This window comes from Rhinopithecus bieti, unplaced genomic scaffold, assembly GCF_001698545.2.
Source record: "Rhinopithecus bieti isolate Rb0 unplaced genomic scaffold, ASM169854v2 scaffold_4781, whole genome shotgun sequence".
NCBI classification, from domain to species: Eukaryota; Metazoa; Chordata; class Mammalia; order Primates; family Cercopithecidae; genus Rhinopithecus; species Rhinopithecus bieti.
Genome location: NW_016805181.1, coordinates 5,802,801 through 5,823,744, shown reverse-complemented (window position 1 = coordinate 5,823,744; position 20,944 = coordinate 5,802,801). Strand labels below are relative to the sequence as shown.

Below are 20,944 nucleotides of genomic sequence, written 5' to 3'. Positions count from 1 at the left end.
AAAAATGTGACGGCCCCCTGGAATGCATTGGGAATGGGATGTATACATGTGTGTGCTGGCGAATGGGGGGCCTGGAGCAGGGGATGCCAGCTTATTGCCTATGCAGACATCGAAAGCAAGCCCAAATCATGGGGCCTCAGAGGTTTGCAATCTCCCACACCCTAGGGACTAGCCCAAAATAATCTGCTGAGTTCAATTCTCCAAGTTAACAACTTGAGACAACAATGACAAATCAAACAAGCAGGATGACAAATGGTTCTAATTGTGACACACACTTGGCCACTATCACAAAAAATGATTTCTAAGCAGGGCTCTTAGGATGAGATCAAGGACTCAGCCTTCCATAGCTAATAGAGAAAATGATGACTTAAACGCTGGTTAAAAATAAGTGCCAAGGCATTGCGGGGATCACGATCTGGTAGAAAATTGTCTCCTACCTGCCCTCAGTCCAAACTCAATGTTAAGCATGGCCTGCAGCCACCCCAGCCCTCACATGTCCTCCCCACATCAATCATGGTGCTAAAGGGAGTGGCAGAGGGCAGATGAATGGAAACACCTGGGTTCCAGTCACAGCTATTGTACTAATGAACTGCGCGACCTTTAGGAAAACCCTGGGCTCTCTGTTCCTGTTTCCTCATCTGGACACTGGGAGCAATAGTACCTGCTTTATTTACTTCACAGGCTTGGTATGAGCAGCAAATGGGAGACCAGATGTGAAAATGCTTTGAAATCATTAAAAGTTCTCTCCACTTGTAAGTTATGGTTTTTGTCATTACCGAGTCTGTCAGAAGTGACATTGTACATTTCCTTCTGTGACAAGGAAGGCTAAAGAATGGAATTCCACAGAAAGGCCCACCTCCTAAGCCTAATCAGAAATGCAAGTGCATTTATTATGACGCCCCCACAAAATTCCCACCCGGCAGTGCTCCCCACTTCACCCCCTTTAGTGCAGAAATGGAGAGAAGGCAGCCAGGGAGCAGCTTTATCTGAAAAGCTGCAACTTATGAATTTAGGAAATGGATCGCGCTAAAGCCTCTCCCAGCACAAATTCACGCTGGGTTTTTGCACTTGAAGGATTTCATTTTATTTTTGAAAAAGTGTTGTGTTGGCCCATGCTTATAACTCAAGGACTCTGAGCCTCTGTCAGCCCTGCCTTGCAGTTCACAGCTTCAGCCAGTTTTCTGCATTAGCTCATTTCAAATGGATCTTTGACATTTTAATTTCAAAGGAGGCAGATTGGTCTCATTAAACTGAGGAGGAAGGAGGATTATACAAATAAGAGAAAGACAAAGCCCATTTTTAACCCTGAACTTCCCACTTCTTTTTGCTGCCAGGGCCTCAGTTCTGGCTCTACTTAATTACGTTTCTGATACTACCTTTGACCAGTAATTTCTTTTTTTTTTTTTTTTTTTTTTTGAGACGGAGCCTCACTTGCTCTGTTGCCCAGGCTGTAGTGCAATGGCACAATCTCAGCTCACTGCAACCTCCGCCTCCCAGGTTCAAGCGACTCCCCTGCCTCAACCTCCTGAGTAACTGGGATTACAGGCACACGCCACCACACCCAGATAAGTTTTGTATTTTTAGTAGATAAGGGGTTTCACCATGTTGGTTAGGCTGATCTCAAACTCCTGACCTCATGATCTGCCCATCTTGGCCTCTCAAAGTGCTGGGATTACAGGCGTGAGCCACTGTGCCCGGCCCTTGACCAGTAATTTCTATGCCTCCTCGTCCTGCCAGTCACCCTAGTACCTATGTGTCTTCATATTAACCCTACCACAGTTAGGGTTTAAATAAAATACTACAATTAAGAGAAACACCCATTTCAAAGCTATTACTCAGGTAGCCCCAGATATCTCTGTGGAGTCAAAACGTTAAGCTTCATCTTCTTTTGGTTTTCCATTTGGAATTTTGAAGATAGTGAAGCCAGGTTCCTTAAAGGGTTACTTTTTTTTTTTTTTTTTAATCATTTCCAATGACAGAAAAAGGTGTCCAAAGTTGAAAATCCTTCTTACTTCAAAGAAAGGAACAAGTGACACATCCAAGCCTGATTCTGGCGTAGCCACTGTGCAGTTGTAACTGATTTGGGAATGGTATGATGCCAGAATCTGTTCCACCCTCTCTCCACAGCCTGGCAAGCCCAATGCTTAGAAGAGTTCACGCATCAACTTCCTTAAAATGACCTCACTAAGCATATTGCCAAAGAAAAGTGAGTGGCAAGAGAAGATGGTGCCAGATGTTGCCTGCCAGACACAAGGACCAGATGCTTAGGGGAGGACTGGCTCCTCTGAGATGCACTGGAGGAATTCCCCCACCTCACTGATGGGGAAGCTCCTGTCACTTGGGGCCACTGATGGAAAGCAAAGACAAAGGCGATGCAAACATTGTCAGGACATAAGGGTAACTTCCTGACCTTCAACCTCAGGTAAGTTCCCAGGAGGCAGTTAACCAAGCCACAGGGAGAAGGGAAACCTTTGGCCCAAAAGATGGCTGTTCATAGTTAGGTAAAAGTTCCTGGGAGTGCAGTGGGACCGAAATCCCACTGAATTTAGCTCATCTCTCCAGAAGCTTCCCTTTATCATTTCCTCTCAGCCCTCTTAACTCTTCTGCAATTTATTCTAGAGAAAAGACAAATTCCAAAGGGCCTCTAACTACCTGGAGCAAAATGCCTTGTGACTATTGGGTTTATGCAAGGAACAAAAACTGAACAATTGCTTTTTTCTGATTTAGGAAAAGAATAAAGTATTGGAGTTGGGGCCGAGATTAGCAGTTGACAGGCCTAACCCATGTGCACAAAAAGCACTGGGCAGTGTTTCCCAGGGTGACCTCCCCTAGAAGATGTTCTGCAAAAGAAAAAAAAAAAGGAGGGCAGGGCATGGCAGGGCCACGGTGGCACACTCCTGTAATCCCAGAGTTTTGGGATGCCCAGGTGGGAGGATCACTTGAGGTTAGGAGTTCATCAAGATCAGCCTGGGCAACATAGCAAGACCCTGTCCTTGCTTAAAAAAAAAAAAACAAATCTGGCCATGTGGTGTGGCACATTCCTATAGCCTCAGCTACTTGGGAGGCTGAGGTGAGAGGATCCTTTGGGCTCAGAAGTTCAAGGTTACAGTGAGCTCTGATTGTGTCCCTGCACTCCAGCCTGGGTGATAGTACGAGACTCTGTCTCTACAAAAAAAAAGGGGGTGCGGGGAGGTGGCAAAGGAGCGGAGCCTTATAGTCAAATAGGTTTGGAAAGTGTTCTATAGTACGTTATCTCAGAGATGCATATTAGTATTAAAAGCACTGAAAAGGCTTTCAAGAAAGAACATTAATTTTGGGAAACTGGAAGAAACAGCCTAACTGGTCGCTAAACTCCCCTGGGGTGATAGGAATCAATATGCTGTAGACATACTTGGAAAGCCCTAATAAGGGTTTTCTCAGCCTCAACACCATTAACATTCTGAGCCAGACAATTCTCTGTTGTGGGGACTGCCCTGTGCATTGCATCCCTGGGGTCTACCTATCAGATGCCAGCAGCACGGTCCCTTAGTTATGACAACCAAAAACATCTCCAGACATTGCAAAATGTCCCCTGGGGGCATCTGCCTTTAGTTAAGATATCTCAGGCCCATTTCCCTTAGGGAACATGGTACTTTAATTCAGGCCAGCACCCATCTCAATCTATTTTCTAGTTCTGTCTCAAGGAATCTCAAACCCAAGGCCAGCTGTAAGCCCCAGAGCTGCCACCTGCTGAGGGTGAGCTTCCTGTGGGTGACACCCTGTGTGCCACTGCCCCAGCCCACACAGACAGCCTTGGTTCCCCCAGGCCTATGCAGGTGGTGAGTTGTAGGGTGGTTTGTGGGGCAAACAGGCCTCACAGAGACAGTCCTCTGCAGAAGACCCAAAAGGGCCGTGAACGGCCACAGACTGCTAAGTCCAGGGCCTTCCCCAGCGCCCCAAGAGTTACCTCATGATGTTCGAGGCATCCTCCGCATCCGGGTCAGCGCAGTACTTGTTGGCAAGGATCAGGCAGGCATCTGCTGACTCTATCTAAGACACCGAAAGGAAAAATCACAGAGCACAAACATATAAATAGCCACGCTCAACTGTAGTCTCTCTCTGTTGACAGCTCTTGGGGAAGCTGGTGCTTTGCAAAGAAAAAAAAAAAAAAAAAAAAAAAAAAAAAAAAACCAATCCTGAGAGCCTGAGAAATTATAGTTTTTGTCAAAAGTGTAGGTTACAAGTTCTTGTTATGGTATAAACATTTCATCTTGTTGCTGTTGGAGGGTACAACATGTACCTTGGTAATTATGCTTTTCATCTGGCATCGTTGCTTACTTGTAGGATTTCCACATTTCTTTAAATAACAATTAATTAAGCCTTTCAGTCTCCTCCCCAACTTCTTTTTCAGCCATCTGCACCATCATCCTAATTCTTCCTATCAGGAGTTGGAGGTGGGTGGGTTAAATCTCTTCTCTCCAGTTAGCAAGTTAACTGAGTATTGGGGATTCAGAAATACACTCTGAAGTCTTTCATCTGACCTTTTTCACATCTTCATTTTCTATAGGCTAGGAAGAGATCAGAGCTCTAAATCAGATAACATCACCATATTGCTTAGTACTGAATTAGTATTCAGATATTTAAAAGACAACAAATCTATGTATGAAATGATGTGTTACAGTTGAACTCAAAATATACCTACTGACTTATCCAAACACGAGCCCACAGGGGTTTATTCCTTAGAGGGGACCATGAGTTTGATGTGCTAACGATTGCTTGCATTTAAATTAGGTCCACGAACAATAATAATTGTCCCTACATTCTCATAAGATTTTATATAAGCAATGACTTGGGTTATGTCTGGATAATATTAAGATTAACTGGACTCTATAAGCATAAGAATTCTTATGCTAGTTCAGGTCTGCAATCTGTCCTACTTGGTATGCTGTACTTAATAGATCATTCCTGGATTTTGAGGGAGGCCATAATATCCTCTATGGTATGTCACAAATCGTCTCTGATTTCTCTAATAATGCAAAGAAAGAATTTATCCAAATCCTTTTGGATTATTCATCTTGGCCAATTATATTATTTACAGAATTATGCGGTGACCACAGTTAGCATTTAGACTTCAGTGAATTCATTATATTAATGTACACCCCCTGGCATGCAAATATTGAGCATACTTATAAAATCTATATTACATAGGTAAAGTAGCAGATGCTATTTTGCCTCATACCTTTCCCTTCTAAGCCTCAGGTGTGCTTTATGAGAAGGTTCTAACTTACCAGGTTCCGGAAAAAAAGATTCGCCCATTATCAATGATATCAGATAACTGTATGTTTAGTTTTACACCCTGAGTCTTAGATGGGGAAAAAAGAAAGTTGAAATGTTTTATAGCTTAGTAAAATTTTATTTTATATTTTAGCCTAATGTTTCTTTCAGATGTAAATAGAGATGTCAGAGCTATATTGAGTCCAACTTAAGTGTTCAATATAGGAATTACTCGATTATTACATTGAATAAAGACTACTGGGTCCATACAACTGGTCTACTTCCTTGATGAGTAGCTGATTTTGAGGAAACCAGCAAAGTAAGTTTCATGTTATGACCAGTCCAAGTGTGGGATGGTTATAGGTAGTCTTGCATATGCCACCAGAAGGAGGTCCTGGGACCAGTGGAAGGGTGATGTCAAGGTTGCTGGTATGTGATTGATCTCATTAGGTGTTTAGGAGATGACTCGTGGCCAACGTAGGAGGTGTGTCCCCTCACCACAGAGTCAGGAATTCCCCCAGCCCCCCACCAAATGGAATAAAAGCAGAAGTCACCTCTTCCTCCTTACCTTGACTCTTGCAAGATCGTGTGGATTGAGGACTGAACCCTGATAAAATTCCACCTGAGTAAAATGTCGTTTGAACAGAGCTTCGAGCTCCAGGTTGGGGGAGATGCTACACAGGGAGAGAAGAAATCACTATTAATTTAATGGACTTGGGGGTTTCAGCCTCCATGGGCTCCTTCCTCTCTAATTTCCACAGGAAGCCCAGGGGAGAGGCTGTGACCTACAGTCGCCCTTTTGCTTGCCATAAATAAAAGACTCACACTTAAGAGAAGTAAAACCCCAGCCCAACTGAAAACCAAACCAGTACCACAGTAAAAGAAAGAGGTTCATGGGCTTTAGGAAGGCCAAGACCTCAGGGCAAATGTCTTATCTTCGGTATGAATGGAATTCCTATCTTATAAATAGGGAAGCTGGGCCACGCCACTAGTGGGATGGCTCATTCTATGTGGACTGTGCCACAGGGTGCTCAGATCCAGTGTGATTTCTGGGTGTGTCTGGGAGAGTCTCTGGACGAGAATGGCATTTGAATCAGTGAATTCAGTAGATTGCCCTCCTTTGTGGGAGCAGGCATCATCCAGTCCTTTGAGGGTCTGAAGAAAATAATAAAGCAGAGGACAGAGGTATTTGTCCCTTTTCCTTCTTGCCTGCCGGCTTGAACTGGGCATCTCTTGTCATTCTCCTATCCTTGGACTGGGGTTGACATCTTTGACTCTCTGGCTTTTAGACTCACACTGAATTACACCACCAGCTTTCCTGGGTCTCCAGCTTGCTGGTGGCAGACAGTGGGACTTCCCAGCCTCTGTAATCAAATAAGCCAATTCTTCCTAATAAATCTCTCTAGAGATAGATAGATAGAGAGTTAGATAGATGCATCAATATATAGATACCTATGTATATCTGTATTAGATATATTGATACATATGTTTCCTATTGACTCTGTTTCATTGGAGAGCCCTGACTAATACAATCAAGGATTAGCCGAAGGTTCCCCTGGGAGAGCTATCCTGCTGTTCCCTCCATCATGAACCTTATCTCTGCTTCTGTGTCTCATGGACTTCTCATCCCCCAAGGCCTGGATCAAAAAGTGTCACTCTGAGCAGCCACAGACAGACTTAATTTACTCTCATTATTTTTCTTGATTCACACACGTATATGCGACTCATCACACTTCTTGGTGCTGGGCTGTACTGATACCTTTCTCTTTGGAGGACGAGGATTAAACAAGTGACCTATTTATTCATTTGTTAATTCTACAGAGATGAAAAAGACTATCCATAAGGTACTGTGCGAGGTACTGGGAGATGATATTTACTTAGAACCTACTATATGCCAGGGACTGGGCTAAGATAACACTTGCCAAACATTTGTGAAGTCCATAATGATAATAATAATAATAGTTAATGTTTTCTAACATTTACTATATGGCAGACAACATTTTAAATAAATAATAGTAAAACAGTATTATAAATAAATAAATAAGTAAAATAAATACTATTTATTTTATTTTATTTTACTTGGAGTCTATCTGTGTCACACAGACTGGAGTGCAGTGGCAGGATCCTGGCTCACTGCAACTTCCCAGATTCAAGCGATTTTTGTGCCTCAGCCTCCAGAGTAGCTGGGATTATAGGCATGTGCCACCATGCCTGGCTAATTTTTGTATTTTTAGTAGAGACAGGGCTGTGCCACCTTGACCAGGCTGGTCTTGAACTCCTGGCCTCAAGTGATCCACCCACCTAGGCCTCCCAAAGTGCTGGGATTACAGGCGGAGCCACCACGCCTGGCCTTGATGAGTATTCATTTAAATCTCAAAACAACCCTATAGGAAGGTATGTTATTAACCCAGAGCTTCAAGAGGTTAATTAACTAGGCTATCTACTATAAGTCTGACATTGATAGACGTTAGGAATACAAAGGTGAATCCTAGCAATGGAAGCATTAGCAGCCAGGTTTTCTTTTTCTGAGACAGGGACTGGGGTGCAGTAGTGCAATCTTGACTCACAGCAACCTCTGCCTCTCAGGCTCAAGCCATCCTCCCACCACAGCCTCCAGAGTAGCAAGGGCTACAGGCATGTGCCATGTGCCACTATGCCTGGCTAGTCTTTCTATTTTTTGTACAGATGGGGTCTCACTGTGTTGCCCAAGCTGGTCTCAAACTCCTGAGCTCAAGTGATCCGCCCACCTTGGCCTCCCAAAGTACTGGGATTACAAGCATGAGCAACCACAGCTTCCCAGCTTGTTTATTCAAACTAAAGCAGTGGATGAGAGAAAGTGGCTGCCTATGCGAATCTGACCAGTCTTTCAGACCCATGACATGTCATACCTTATTCAGAAGCCTGTCTGGATAATACCATAGACTGATGCTCCTTGAAAGAGATGTCCCCAGTCACTTCTGCCACCTGATCAAAATGACTTCAGAATCCCTTGGATAACACAGGATCGATGTTGTCTCTAATGGTTGCATGTGTGTTCATCTTGAAATGCCCAACCCATATGGGGGCACAGCCTACACCCTACACCTCTAGTGAACTTTCCAAAAACGCTCAGCAGAGGATGGGCCACACAGCAGGTAATCAGTGGCTAAGCACTGAATGGAACCTGTGGGTACCTGCTCCTGTGCTAACATAGCCTGGTCTGTTTTTTCAAAGTTTGGAGAAATCACTGCAGAAAAGAAAAATGCTAGTGCCCCAACATGGTAACAAGTCAGCAAATGCCAGAGGACGGTGATCCACAAAGCAGGGAGTTTGTAGGGAAGCCGACCTCAGTGGAACCTCAGAGTAGGACCGAGTGCTGGGTAGCCAGCATGTCAAGCCAACACAAACATGTTAGCTTTGTCCTGAATTTTTGCAATGGGATACCAGGACTGACCCCATGACAGCCCCATCTCCATAAGACAACTACAGTACCACATATGTCACCATAGTGGAGCCCCCTAATTCTCTCCATTCCTGGGGCAGACTACCTGTTACCTAAAAAGAGGATTGGGCAAAGTTGAAAACCTCAACATTGGGTAGAAGGGAGCTACCTTGCTTTCATCCCCTGTAAAACACACAAGATAAGACCTACCTCCTAAGTGGAATATACAACCAAATATATGTTATTTTTCAGGCAGATAGCTAACACTTATTGAAGACTTACTGCATGCCTGACTCTGCTCTGCACATTTCATATGGATTAATTCATTTCATTCTCATCACAGCCCAACTAGGTAGGAACTACTATCATCTCCATGATTTATGGATGAGGAAGCTGAGGCACAGGGAGGTTAAGTAACTTGCTCAGCCAGTAGTTGGTTGAGTCAGGATTCAGATCAGGGAATCTGAGTCCAGAGTATGTATTTTTACTCTGTGGAGTAAATGGGAACCTGTATGCACTGTGACTGGCTAGGGTCCCACGCTGGGGGTTCCTAGGAGCGGCAGTTGTTATTACCATTACCTTCTGTCCTGCTTCCTCTTAAGTTGGTGTCTTACTTGGTCACCAACTCACTTCTGCACTCCTAACGTATCCACACCATACAGCTAATCATTCCACTGCAGACACTGTGGACACGCCAGATTAAGGGGACAATGATGATGACTTGGACCCACAGTGAGCTCCCCTATTATTTCTTCCAGAGATAAACTCAGATGTGGTCCCAGAAGTGCCTCCACAGAGGCAGGCTCTGTTCTCATCATTGAACCAGTGCGTTGCTTCCCTTTCCATTGGTTCTGCAATATCTTCTCCAATGAGGCCAGTCGGGATCATGGCTTATCCAACTCTGGTCCCATCCCCAGTGCCATTCCCCCAAGACCTCCACTCTTATAGACATTCAGGGAGTCCCTCGCAGGGTGTGTGGTTGGGCAGGGGGTCTGACAGCAGTAGGAGGCTCTTACTTATGAAGAAAAACAATCTCCACATTGACGTCATCCCGGTCCTTATGCAGAAAGTCCTTCAGGAAGTTGGAAACACTCTCCAGAGTGATGTGTCCGCAGACCACAATGTGCCTGAACGGGAGAGGCCAGTTAGATCAGGCCAGGCGCCACGACAGGACCCCACATCCCACCCCCTGGCAAGACAGCAGAAGCGAGGCAGCTGCAGGGGAAACATTCATCTCCTCCCTCCGCCTCCATAAAAGCCCAGCTCCCATCCCCGGAGGGCAGTGAGGCAAAGCAGCGGTGCTAGCAGGTGCTCAGAGACTCCTAGACAGAAAAAGCATATGGCTCCTCACCTGATGCTGCACAAAATCCTATTAAAAGCCCAACCATTTGGCCAAGTGGTTTTATGCATTTAACAATAAGTGACATTATGCTTGCGCTTAAATGCTGCATTATCAAGTCCTTTGCAGATTCATATCTCTCCCTTTCTGCCCACAAAGCGTACTCCGGGGAGATTTACTGTATGAGTCTTGGTTTATGACATAGAGCTTATCAGGTAATGAGATAACAAATCTTGCTGAAACGATGATTTTGTGTGTAAGAAAGAAAGCAGACTTTTATCAGGGTGGCTAATGTGCGGCCTGACACGTTATAGGCTCTGCTGGCCATAAGCAGTAAAAAGGAAATTTTGCATTTTTCCACTATAACTCCTCCGACAATGGGGGCATGTAACACTTTACAGTAAGTGAGCATTACTCAGGGCTAAATGGGGCTGGGATGCCTATGGAATGGAAGATGGTGCCGGCTGGCTGTGAGTCCCCAGAGGGCTGCTTCCTTAGGGTGCCTGGGATTTCCAGGAGAGCCAAAGGAATTTACCTCAAGATGGGGAGATGCCGGGAAGGGAAGAGGCTGGAATTGCTCGCCTTGTTTGAGGGTAGTTTGGACTTGTTTCCGGAAGTAGTGGCTCACATGGAAGACATGAGCCCCTCTTCCACAATTGTTGAGACTGACAGTCCCTCCAACTGCTCTGGGCTCCTGGACCAATATGACTTTGTTGGCCACTTATATGTGCCACATAATGCCCAGTCAGGAGTAAGCATTTGATGCAAGAGTCAGCCGCAAAACAAAAACCCGGGGACTGACTGTGGAGATAAAAACCACTGGCTTCTAGTGAAGAGACTGTATGTAGCAAGAGGCTCGACTCCTGTCACTGAGCCCCCCAGGCTGATAGTGACAGAAGCTGAATCTCTAGCTGCACGTTGAGACTTGGGCAGGTGGTGAACATGCAGCATGGTAATTTCCTGGGTAAAATTTAGAATGGCCATGTCCCTTGCACTTCATAATTGCTCTGTGCACATTCCAATAAGGCAGAAAGCTCATTGGCTGGAGGTGGCTCATAATAGGAGGCAGTGATGATGGCTTATGCGATGTTCCATTAGATGCCATTATAAGAGCCTGCCCTTTCGTTGTAATTTGGTGCTTGACTAAGTATGTGAGAATAATGCAGTAAACTCATTGGTGAAAGGATAATGATGCAGAACAAAGAGTAAATCAATAATATGCACGATGCAGTTAATAATATCACCATTATAGACTGTTATTGTTACGGTGGTGTGCTTAGCAATCAGGCACGCAGCAGCCACCAAGGGGAGGGAAGAGTGTCAATGAGCTACTTCAGAAGAGACATCTTAACATGATCACTTCGCTCTCCTGCTAGGTTGATGAAGGTCCCTTAGCCACCCATCCAAATTTTATGCTCAAAGCCCATATGACTAACCCCCTCATTAGTATATGGTGAGTAGTATGAGGCTAATAGTGTAACACACAGTATATCAGAACACACAATATAGATTGAACACTTGGATGATATGCATTTTATCATATATTTTTAAATGTTTCTTGTGGCACATGTACATTTACACGGACAAAACACTTCAAATAAATTTGCATGTTTGGAATAAGATTTCAGACTTTGAATTTGCCAAATATGTTTGAAGTGAATGAGAAACAGAATTCCCCTACTGACCTAACTTCCTTGCAACTGACAATAGGGCTACTTTGCCATTCTAATATCTTCTGTGCATAGACTTCCAAGATTAGGAGCAAAGCCAACGTGAATCCAATGCGTGGGTATTTCCACAGGACAGATAGGTGGTTGAGGTTGTTCTCATCACTTGGATGTGAAAGTAAGCCAGATGTGATTCCCTGCTCTGCGACCAAGGGTGTGGGCAAGGTGCTTATTCCCATTCAATGCAGGAGGAAGCTGAGAGGTTAATACCATCTAGCCAGCCTCCTGTGCCAGGCATTGTAAAGTTCGAAGTTCTATACCAGCATAAGCCTGGTTATTACTCAAAGCTAGACTCAAATCAATGATAGGTCTGGGGAAATGCCTGAACATTCATTCTTCCTACCCAGGATGCAAAGAAATGAATGAACGTCAGCCAGCATCCCTCCTCCTCCTCTCCTGAAATCATTCATCCCTAGGAAAGATGTGTGAGAAGTGCAAGGGGAAAAGATGAGTTCCCCCCTCTCACCCTTGAATCAAAAGCTCAGCTGGCTGATTTATTCAGCCTTAGAAAAAGTCAGGGTTCTCTTCCTTGAAAATGTGCTGGGTACATATAAAATATATTCCAATGCAATCAATATTATCCCTTAAGCCTTTAATTAACTTTTACTTCTCTTAAGAAGTAGACAAATGTTGGCAAGAGCGAGGAGAAAAAAAGGATTGACTTTTTTCATTTGGTGCTAGCTATCCAATACCATTGTAGACAATTGAAAATATATATCTTTTAGCCACAGCGTGATTTCTGGGGTGGAGAGCTGTCTTTATCAAAAAGGGAAGAAAAAAATCTTCCTTCAACGTAATTGGTATTTTTGCTCAGAAAAAAGCGAGATTGATTGAAAGCAGATTGCCTTTTTGCCCAAGGAGAGTTATTAGGTACATTATCATGGCAACCTTGGAGAACCCATATTGTTCCAATCTGTCCTATATCTGATTTGAAGATTTATGGCCTCCCCGTTTTGTGCCAATAATCATTTCCCTCCATTTTGTTTTCCATACAGTGAAAGTTATCAAGGAGCCCACATATTGAAAATGTTTGAATGCAGTTAGAATTGATGGATGGGGAGAAGCTGCCTCTAACTCAGCAGTCAGTATTAGGAGATCTGCTTCTGCCAGCCTGTGTCTGAGGAGGGCCCTGCAGGAGCATGAGGGATGGATGGTGAATGGGAAACATTTATTTACCAGAAATATTTTCGAGAATTTTGAAGATTCTAGGGCCATAGTTTGGGGAAGGATATTATTGCAGGAAGAAGAGAACTAGAATTTATTGCATCCTCAATTATTAGAGATATCATCAAAAATATGCTAAGATAGAGAGCAGGGTGTGACCTCATTGGAAGCAGAGTAATGGTTGTTCACGGGGCATGATTTGAAGAATGCCCAAAAAGACCCCCATCCAAAGTTATCTCTGTTGGGTTCCATGACACCTACATATCTACCATGTAAGATTCATATTCTGATAGCCCTGTGTTTACTCAGCTCAGACACTAAATAACTAAATAGTCGTGGACAATGTAGTAATTTTGCATTTACAATTAAAAATCCAGAGCCTTTGAGGGGCCAGAGCTAGTGCCTGATTCATGAAGTTATCTTGATATCTAAGGAGATGATACGTGGAAGGGCCAAGTAATCTGGCCCATGGTAAGCACTATAAAAGGGTAAGTGCCATATGATATCTGTAAATTAGGATGTAACCAATATAAAGTATTCTGTGACCTATGTAATCCCACCTAATCCTTCAATAACCCCTTGTTCTCACTACCTGAGTCTCTTCAGATAACCTCTCTGAAACTCTTTCCTTAAGTCATACGCCTGGCATCTCACAGCAAGTAAAAGTGACTTGCCCTGGATGCAATATTGGTCTCCCACTTCAGTTCCCACTAAGATGAAGGTGGTGGTAGAAAGGGCAGAGGCTTGTATATCTCAGCTTCTGCTCCTTCAGGGCAAGCAGAGATGGACCCACAGAGGTCCTCCTGGATACGTGGTGGAGTGGATGTTGGAGGGAACCTCCACCAGCCAAGGGAGAGGTTTAGTCTGGGGACTGGAGTGGATAAACCATCACAGTTTTGCAAGATCACTAGAGTCTGACTGGATAGGCGGTATCATGATAGTCTTAGCAAAGTCTGATTACAGGCAGAAATCACAGGTCCCACTGGTCAGGAACTCTAAGCCAAACTTAACTGAAGCCATATGATTGGGGCAAGCCAAGAGGCTGCAAAGTAATGCAAATGTCCATTCTATTTTATATTTTATTTTATTTATTTTTTAGAGACAGGGTATTGTTCTGTTGCCCAGGCTGAAGTACAATGGCTCAATCATAGGTATATTATCATGGTAACCTTGGAGAACCCATATTGTTCCAATCTGTCTTGAACTCCCAGGCTCAAGTGATTCTCCTATCTTAACTTTCTGAATAGCTGGGATTATAGGCATGCCACCACAGTTAGCTAATTTTCTGTTGGTTTTTGTAAAGATAGGGTCTTGCTCTGTTGCCCAGGCTGATTACAAACTCCCAATCTCAAGTGATCTGCTCACCTTGGCCCCCAAAGTGCTGAGATTACAGGCACGAGCCACCGCGCCCTACCTCAAATGTCTATTTTAGACATGTCATGTACAGCTCAGGACTTCCTTACCAGCCCGGAATCTACAAGATAACAAGAATCTTAATGATCCATTTACAATGGGGAATATTTAGGAAAGTTCAGCTATGAGAGTAGCTAAATCTTTCCCCATCTATGGATGTGGATCTGAACTTGTTAAGACCACCAGCAATTGTCCTGACCAATTTCTACAGGGCCTGACTGCTCAGTTTTTGAAGATGACCAATAGACCTCAATCAATAACCATTTCTAATCTGATGAGATTTTGGTTTTAAATGCTAGGTCTGGATCTGTAAACAAATACTTCTTGGACAAAGGTAACATAAACTAACAGGTCATGGCTGAGAATAAAAGATCCACCTCAGACACACAGGGAAGCATCTTCGATGGCAAAATAGTATCCAACGGCACTTTCTGGAGAGGAATTATTCATCCAGCGTGAGCAAGTAGTGCCTTGTGCTGGGTCAGGGCTCCATAAATATGGGCGGGGTTAACTGAAAAGGGCAGTGCTGGTGGGTCATGGCGTTGGAGGGGTAAGGATGACTTCATGAGAAGACTGTTTGATGATTATGAACACTATTGAGGGTCACCATAAATTTACCAGTTGCTTATTTCATGCGCATATCTTCACTAAATATACATGGGTGTGCTTCTCCTGCCATTTAAACATTGCCGCCTCCAGAATGAAATCCTACACATTCTCAATCCCTCTACTCTTTTCTTGGTGATGGGCCAGGAAAGCCTGCATGCCCAAGTTGAGCCAGAACTTCAGTTTCAGACCTCAATTCCACAGGTATACAGGACAACCTAGGGGGAGTGACTTAAGGCAGAAGGCAGAAGAGAACAGGAGGGCACTGAATGAGGCATCCAGAGAGCCACTGAAGATGACTTTTAGGTCTATGACAAAGAGCATCTACATGCTTTTCACAAGCCTCGGATACTGGTTCTTAGAGCCAATAGCCTTTGAAAAGGGAAACTGTGACCATGGGATAGTCACCAATGGGCCCCCTCCCATGTTCTTATGTTTATCTCAGCATCTGAATGAATAGCCCTTGGCAATTGTTCAATCTAGCATCTTTCTTCTCTTTGATGTGGAAACAGGTTGCAAGATGAGCGCCAGATCCAGAGCACAACACCTCCCTCAGTTTCATGCCTTCTGATTAAAGAAAGCAGCTGGTGCCAGGGAGGACACCCTCAGCTGGGAATTGGGAGATTTTGGGGGCGAGTCCTCAGTGACTTGGGGCCAGTCACTAAAATGAAGAGGCCCAGGCTGACTGGGCTGCACCCACCAGACACTGATGAATCCTCACACAGGGCTCCAGTTCTCTGTCCGACCTTAGTTCACACCATCATCATACCTTGTCTAGACATCTGCAATCGCTTCCTAATTGATTTCCCTATTTATTCTCCCCACTGTCCCCAACCATTCCCACACTCCCTCAAAAAAGCCAAAGAGAAGGGACAGCAGCAAATCCTGCTGCAATCAGGTTCTGCAAGGGTGGGGAGGCCTTAGATCTTTCTTTAGCGGAGCCTCGCTCTAGGAAGACAATGTAAAATGCACAGCTCTGGGCTGTTTATTTTTAAAGATACTATATCCATTTTTACTGGAACAAGTATAAAGAACTTAAAAAACCCAGAGCTATCCTGTCACAATAAATCAGACAGAGTAAATTGAAAATCCTATACAGCTTTCCCTGAATACATTGTGCTCACTTTGTCAAAGAGGTAGATGAAATGTGGCACATATTGATCTAGATGTCTCTGTAAAACTATAATATTTATATCAAATACATATGCTAGACTCTCTCTGTCTTTCTGCTGAGCCTTCTAATCATGCTTTCCTCGTCCTGCTCCTCCCAAAATGCATCTCACCATTGGTAGCCCCTGACATGATGGGAATGAATTTTAAGAAGTACTTCTCAAGGGAACCAGCAGCACCGTATCATACAGGAAGCAGGGTGTGGGGGGTTAGAGCCCCAAACTACATGGTGGTCAGCACCAAAGCTTCACATTTGCCCCGAATACATTATGCTCACTTTGTTGACCCTCAGTTGACCTTGAACCCTCTGTGTCTGCATCACCACCTCTCTGTGACACTCCTGCAAGCTGGGCTTTCCTTTCCTTCTCACTTGGTAGTGCTTTTCTTGGCTACTTCGTCTTAATGCTGGTTTCCCTGATTTGGGGCATGTCCTTCAGGGTTACTGTTTCCCAGCTTTTCCCTTGAGGCTCAATCCCCCCCTGCCAAAAAATAAGACTAATCCAACTCCCACCTTCCCACTTCCTCCTTTACTCAATGTCTCAAAGGGACTGACTTCAGTAAAGATAGGGGAGACATCATGGGCAAATGAAGCCTAACTCCAGGCTGTGCTGTCTTATCCCTCCATCCTACCCCAGGACCTGGCTTGGAACCCCTGAAACCTGCTGGGCTTTCAAGAACTATTTGTTAACCAATGGATTGGTTGACAAAGTATGCATCTTGGAGACTCTATCCCATGGTAAATGAGGAAGAAAATTAACAGGTAGTTCACTGCAAGCCTGTTAGACCATAGGCTAGTCCACCACCCTGAATCTACTAGCATATTTCAAGTTTGTAAGGGAGCTGTATACATAAAGAGAAAAATAAAAACAAAGCAAATGAGAGTGTGTATGAGTCCCACCATGCCAAACCCTGACTATCACCATTTCATGTTAAAATATTTTTTTTGAAAAAAGGAGGTTCAGCAATAAGATAATTTCCTACCCACGGACACATCTAGTACTTTGCTAATCACAAAGGAAGGAAATGCATTATCCCTCCTAGTGAGGAAGTGAATAAAGTAATCATCTTCTCCAGCTGTCAATGGAGCTCTTCTGGATGTGGAGGCTGTGTTGCTGTTTCCCTAAACGGAGCAGAAGTCTGAGCAAATAGATCCCAACAGTGCAGCAAAGGCACCTCTAAAGCAGAGCCCCAAGATCAGAGGACAGACAACTGGCAGCCCCAGTGGGGAATACCAGGACATCCTACCTGGGCCAGAACTTTGCATCTTATCGCACGCAGACAGTCAGAACCTCAGCTACCCTAGAGGAATCCGTGTCTACACCTCCACCATCCCAAATCACAGTTAGACCTCCATAATTAGACTGTGGGTGAGAAATGATCACACATATTTTGTAGCTTGTAGCCTACATGGAGCCTCAGTTCAAGTCTTTAAATTCTGGGAAACTCAGTGTAGGGGACATTGGTGGATTTTGCCTGTCCTGCATACACCTTCCCTTCTGTGGACAGTACCTCATTTTAATTTGGGGAATTGCTCCTCCCCAAATTAAATACAGTCTCCCAATTACATACAGTCTTGGCACCTTTAGTCATGGTTTCCTGCCCAAGTGAGGCCAATCAGTACTTTTAAATCTTGGATGAACTGACACTAATCACAGTGGTAGTTGATTCAACCTGATGACAAAACCCTGTAATGACTACTCCTGAGTTTCTGCTTCCTCAATGTCAAAGCTACGCCTCTGGCTCTTTTCTGTCCTTTCTGGGATCTTGCTCTTTAGTTTTTCATTGGAATCTCTAAGGTACTCTAACCTTTAAAAAAAAAAAAAAAAAAAATTTTTGCGAAAAAAAAAAAAAAAAACCAAGTCAGCAAAAAAAATAAGTTTCTGTTGCCTGCAACCAGAGAATCCTAAATGGTAGACTTGTTTACCTTCACTGTGGTTTCTCACCTAATTGTCATTATTACCTAGTATGCAAGTATTATCACCACCATTTAGGTTTCTTTCTCTCCTTTCCTTTCTTTCCTTCCTTCCTCCCTGGAAGGAGAATTCTGCAGATATCTTCAGTAAGCAATTCCACAGTTGCTGAACCCTCACAAACTGCACTGGTTCTTCCTATGTCTCCCTCCCCAACACTCTCACCCCTCTGCATCTTATTCATCCCATTACTTTGGACTTGGCCTTTGGCCATTTTAAAATAAGTCAGGTCTTCTCTTGACCTGACTCTCCCAATGCTAGATGGTTCTCTGCTCTTACAGAGAAACCAGGGAGCTGAATGGCACTTTCTTTTTTTCAAATCAAAGCAGATTTGCCTGTCTTCACTTGATAATGCTGCTTCTATACAAGCAGAGACAGAGAGAAGACTAAGGCAGGCAAAGGTCAGCCTAACTCTTCAGGGATGAAGGTGGAATAGAGGGAGAATGAGTCCAAGCAAAGAAATGGCTCTGAATTTGGCCCAGAGAGGGATTTGATTTGCAAAGAGAGACCCATTGCCTCCCTAACTCCCCTGGTGAATCATGTATCATGGTCCTTGAGCACACGCTGTTGGGACTGACCCTCCCATAATGACAATAAACTTGACATATCTCTGCCTTGTTCTCCAGCCACACCAAGGGTGTTGCCACAGCCAGCATGAGCTGGTGGCCATTCACTCCGTAGACCCAACATACTTGCATAGGCCCCAGCAGACCTCCAGCATCTGTTAGTCACACAGGGACTGGAAGGAGCTACAGGTTAGAAGATGGGTGGATCACCTCAGGTCGGGAGTTCAAGACCAGCCTGACCAACATGGAGAAACCCCATCTCTACTAAAAAATACAAAATTAGCCAGGCATGGTGGCGTACCCCTGTAATCCCAGCTACTCAGGAGGCTGAGGCAGGAGAATCGCTTGAATCCGGGAGGTGGAGGTTGTGGTGAGCCAAGATTGCACCATTGCACTCCAGCCTGGGCAACAGGAGCAAAACTCCATCTCAAAAAAAAAAAAAAAAAAAAAAGGACAGAAAAAAGAAGGCATGATACGAGACATGACAGGCCACAGCAGGACCTTTGTGGAGTCTGGAAAGGAGTGGACCTCGGGATCACATCAGCGGATTCCCAACCCTCCCAAATCTTTCTGCACTCCTCTTTTACTGGTTCTGTAAGCTTCTAGGTGAACAAGGCACTCTGCTGTTACCTACGACCTCCACTGTTCCAATGGGTATGTTCAACAATGTGAATTATCAAATGCTTTTGGGAGGCTTCCCTCTAATGTCTCTTGTTTTCATGATTATTTTACACTTCCATGATTTCAACGAATAAAATTCCTGAAAAAAGAGTATTTCACTGGGAAGATGCTCCTGCATACTCAAGCTTCTGTTTCACTGCCACTGCTTCCTTGGGTGGTACTGATTGGTCAGAATCTCAGATAAGCTCCAGGAGAGCAAGAATTACATTTTACCTACGGTACCCAGCACAGAGCTTGGCACATGGTGGGGATTCAAATTATTGTTTGTTGATCCAATATGTTAGAATGGGAGTTTTCCTAAGGCTGTTCTATACACTAGCTGACATTTGCCTTTGGAGTCAATGGTTAAGGTCATGTAAGCTCTCACTGACATGGGTACATATCTATCTCTGAACTACCTCCATGTCCTCTTATTAGAAATGTACAAGGAGGGGAGATAGAGATTACTTTTACAGCAACTGGTACCCACATTCAGAGCAGTCCCTGTGGTTCTGTGGGTGAGAGCAGGCCATCGTGATGCAACACCAGTACTGGCTGTGGAGACTGGAACCCTTGGGACAACAGAATTAGATTTCCACAGCTTTCACACTGTATCAGCCTCCATAATGTTTTAATAAAAAGAGACACTGGACTTGGCCAGTTAGGAAGTTTCCTGGTTTATTTTCATAGTATGATGACTGCAGCATGGAAGGAACCCCAAATCTACCAGGAACCATTTTGCACAGCTCTGGAAAGAAGTCCAGCAGGGTGAATGACTTGGCATGAAGACAGAAAACACGGGGCAACCTCGTCTGGGATGGCTGCACTTGTTCCTGAGATTCTGAATCTACCCAGCAAGGATTCATCCAATCAAAGGAGCCATTGATCAGAATTTTCAGCAATTATAATTTCAGAAATCATATTCAAATTATTTTTTAATAGAAGAAAGAATACTTGAGAGTGAAAATCTAGGCTTGAATATGACTTTTTTTTTTTTTTAAGGTACACAGTTCATCTCCCACCTACATTTCTATTCTTGTTTTCAGAACAATAGCTGGAACATTTTGCTAAGTGTGTGGAAGGGAAGAGTGACAGCAGGAAAGGAGGGGAGCTTCATTCTATCAGTATTATCAGGAAATTGATTTAATGTGCTTCCAAGTCTCTTTAAATAGAGCTTCAAGTTTGAAAGGGACTGAAGATACAGCTTAGAGGAATCCAAAACAGATGCCAAGAAAGAAGTGCCCACATCCCACACCCACCAAGACCTCTCTCATCAGGAAGGGATATCTAGCACAACACATCAGAAGACACGGCATCTAATGACAAGCACTTTGGGTATCTACCCCTCAGTACTGCATTTCAGAAGTAGTCAAGAGGTCATTTTTCCAAAGTATTAGGGCAAGCTCATTTTTTGTTTTCCTTGTTCCCAAGAAGTTTAATGCTAATCAAAGCAGAATGCCTAATCAGTTCAAGATGTTCTGTCAACTTGAATTATCTATTTGTCTTCTTATTTACTGTATCTGTCTGTCTACAGTTCTTCATATCTTTGTGAAGATCAGTTATTGGGGCCTGTGTTTCCTTCTGACTAGAATCGCTACCAGATGATCCTTCCTGGTGATATGTTGATGATTTGCTAATTTATGGCTTTTAAAATC

At 44.0% G+C, this 20,944-nt stretch overlaps 1 protein-coding gene across 9 annotated transcripts in view; it reads right to left on the bottom strand.

Annotated features, from left to right (window-relative positions):
- The window catches only part of KCNMA1 (potassium calcium-activated channel subfamily M alpha 1), a 767,391-nt gene that overhangs the window by 209,029 nt on the left and 537,418 nt on the right, over positions 1-20,944 (bottom strand). For all 9 annotated transcript variants that reach the window (XM_017871448.1, XM_017871449.1, XM_017871438.1 and 6 more), the window contains exons 10-12: positions 9,691-9,801; positions 5,822-5,927; positions 3,947-4,029 (exon numbers count right to left, since the gene is read on the bottom strand). In XM_017871448.1, coding sequence (XP_017726937.1) covers positions 3,947-4,029; positions 5,822-5,927; positions 9,691-9,801 — 300 coding nt within the window. The remainder of the gene's footprint in view (positions 1-3,946; positions 4,030-5,821; positions 5,928-9,690; positions 9,802-20,944) is intronic.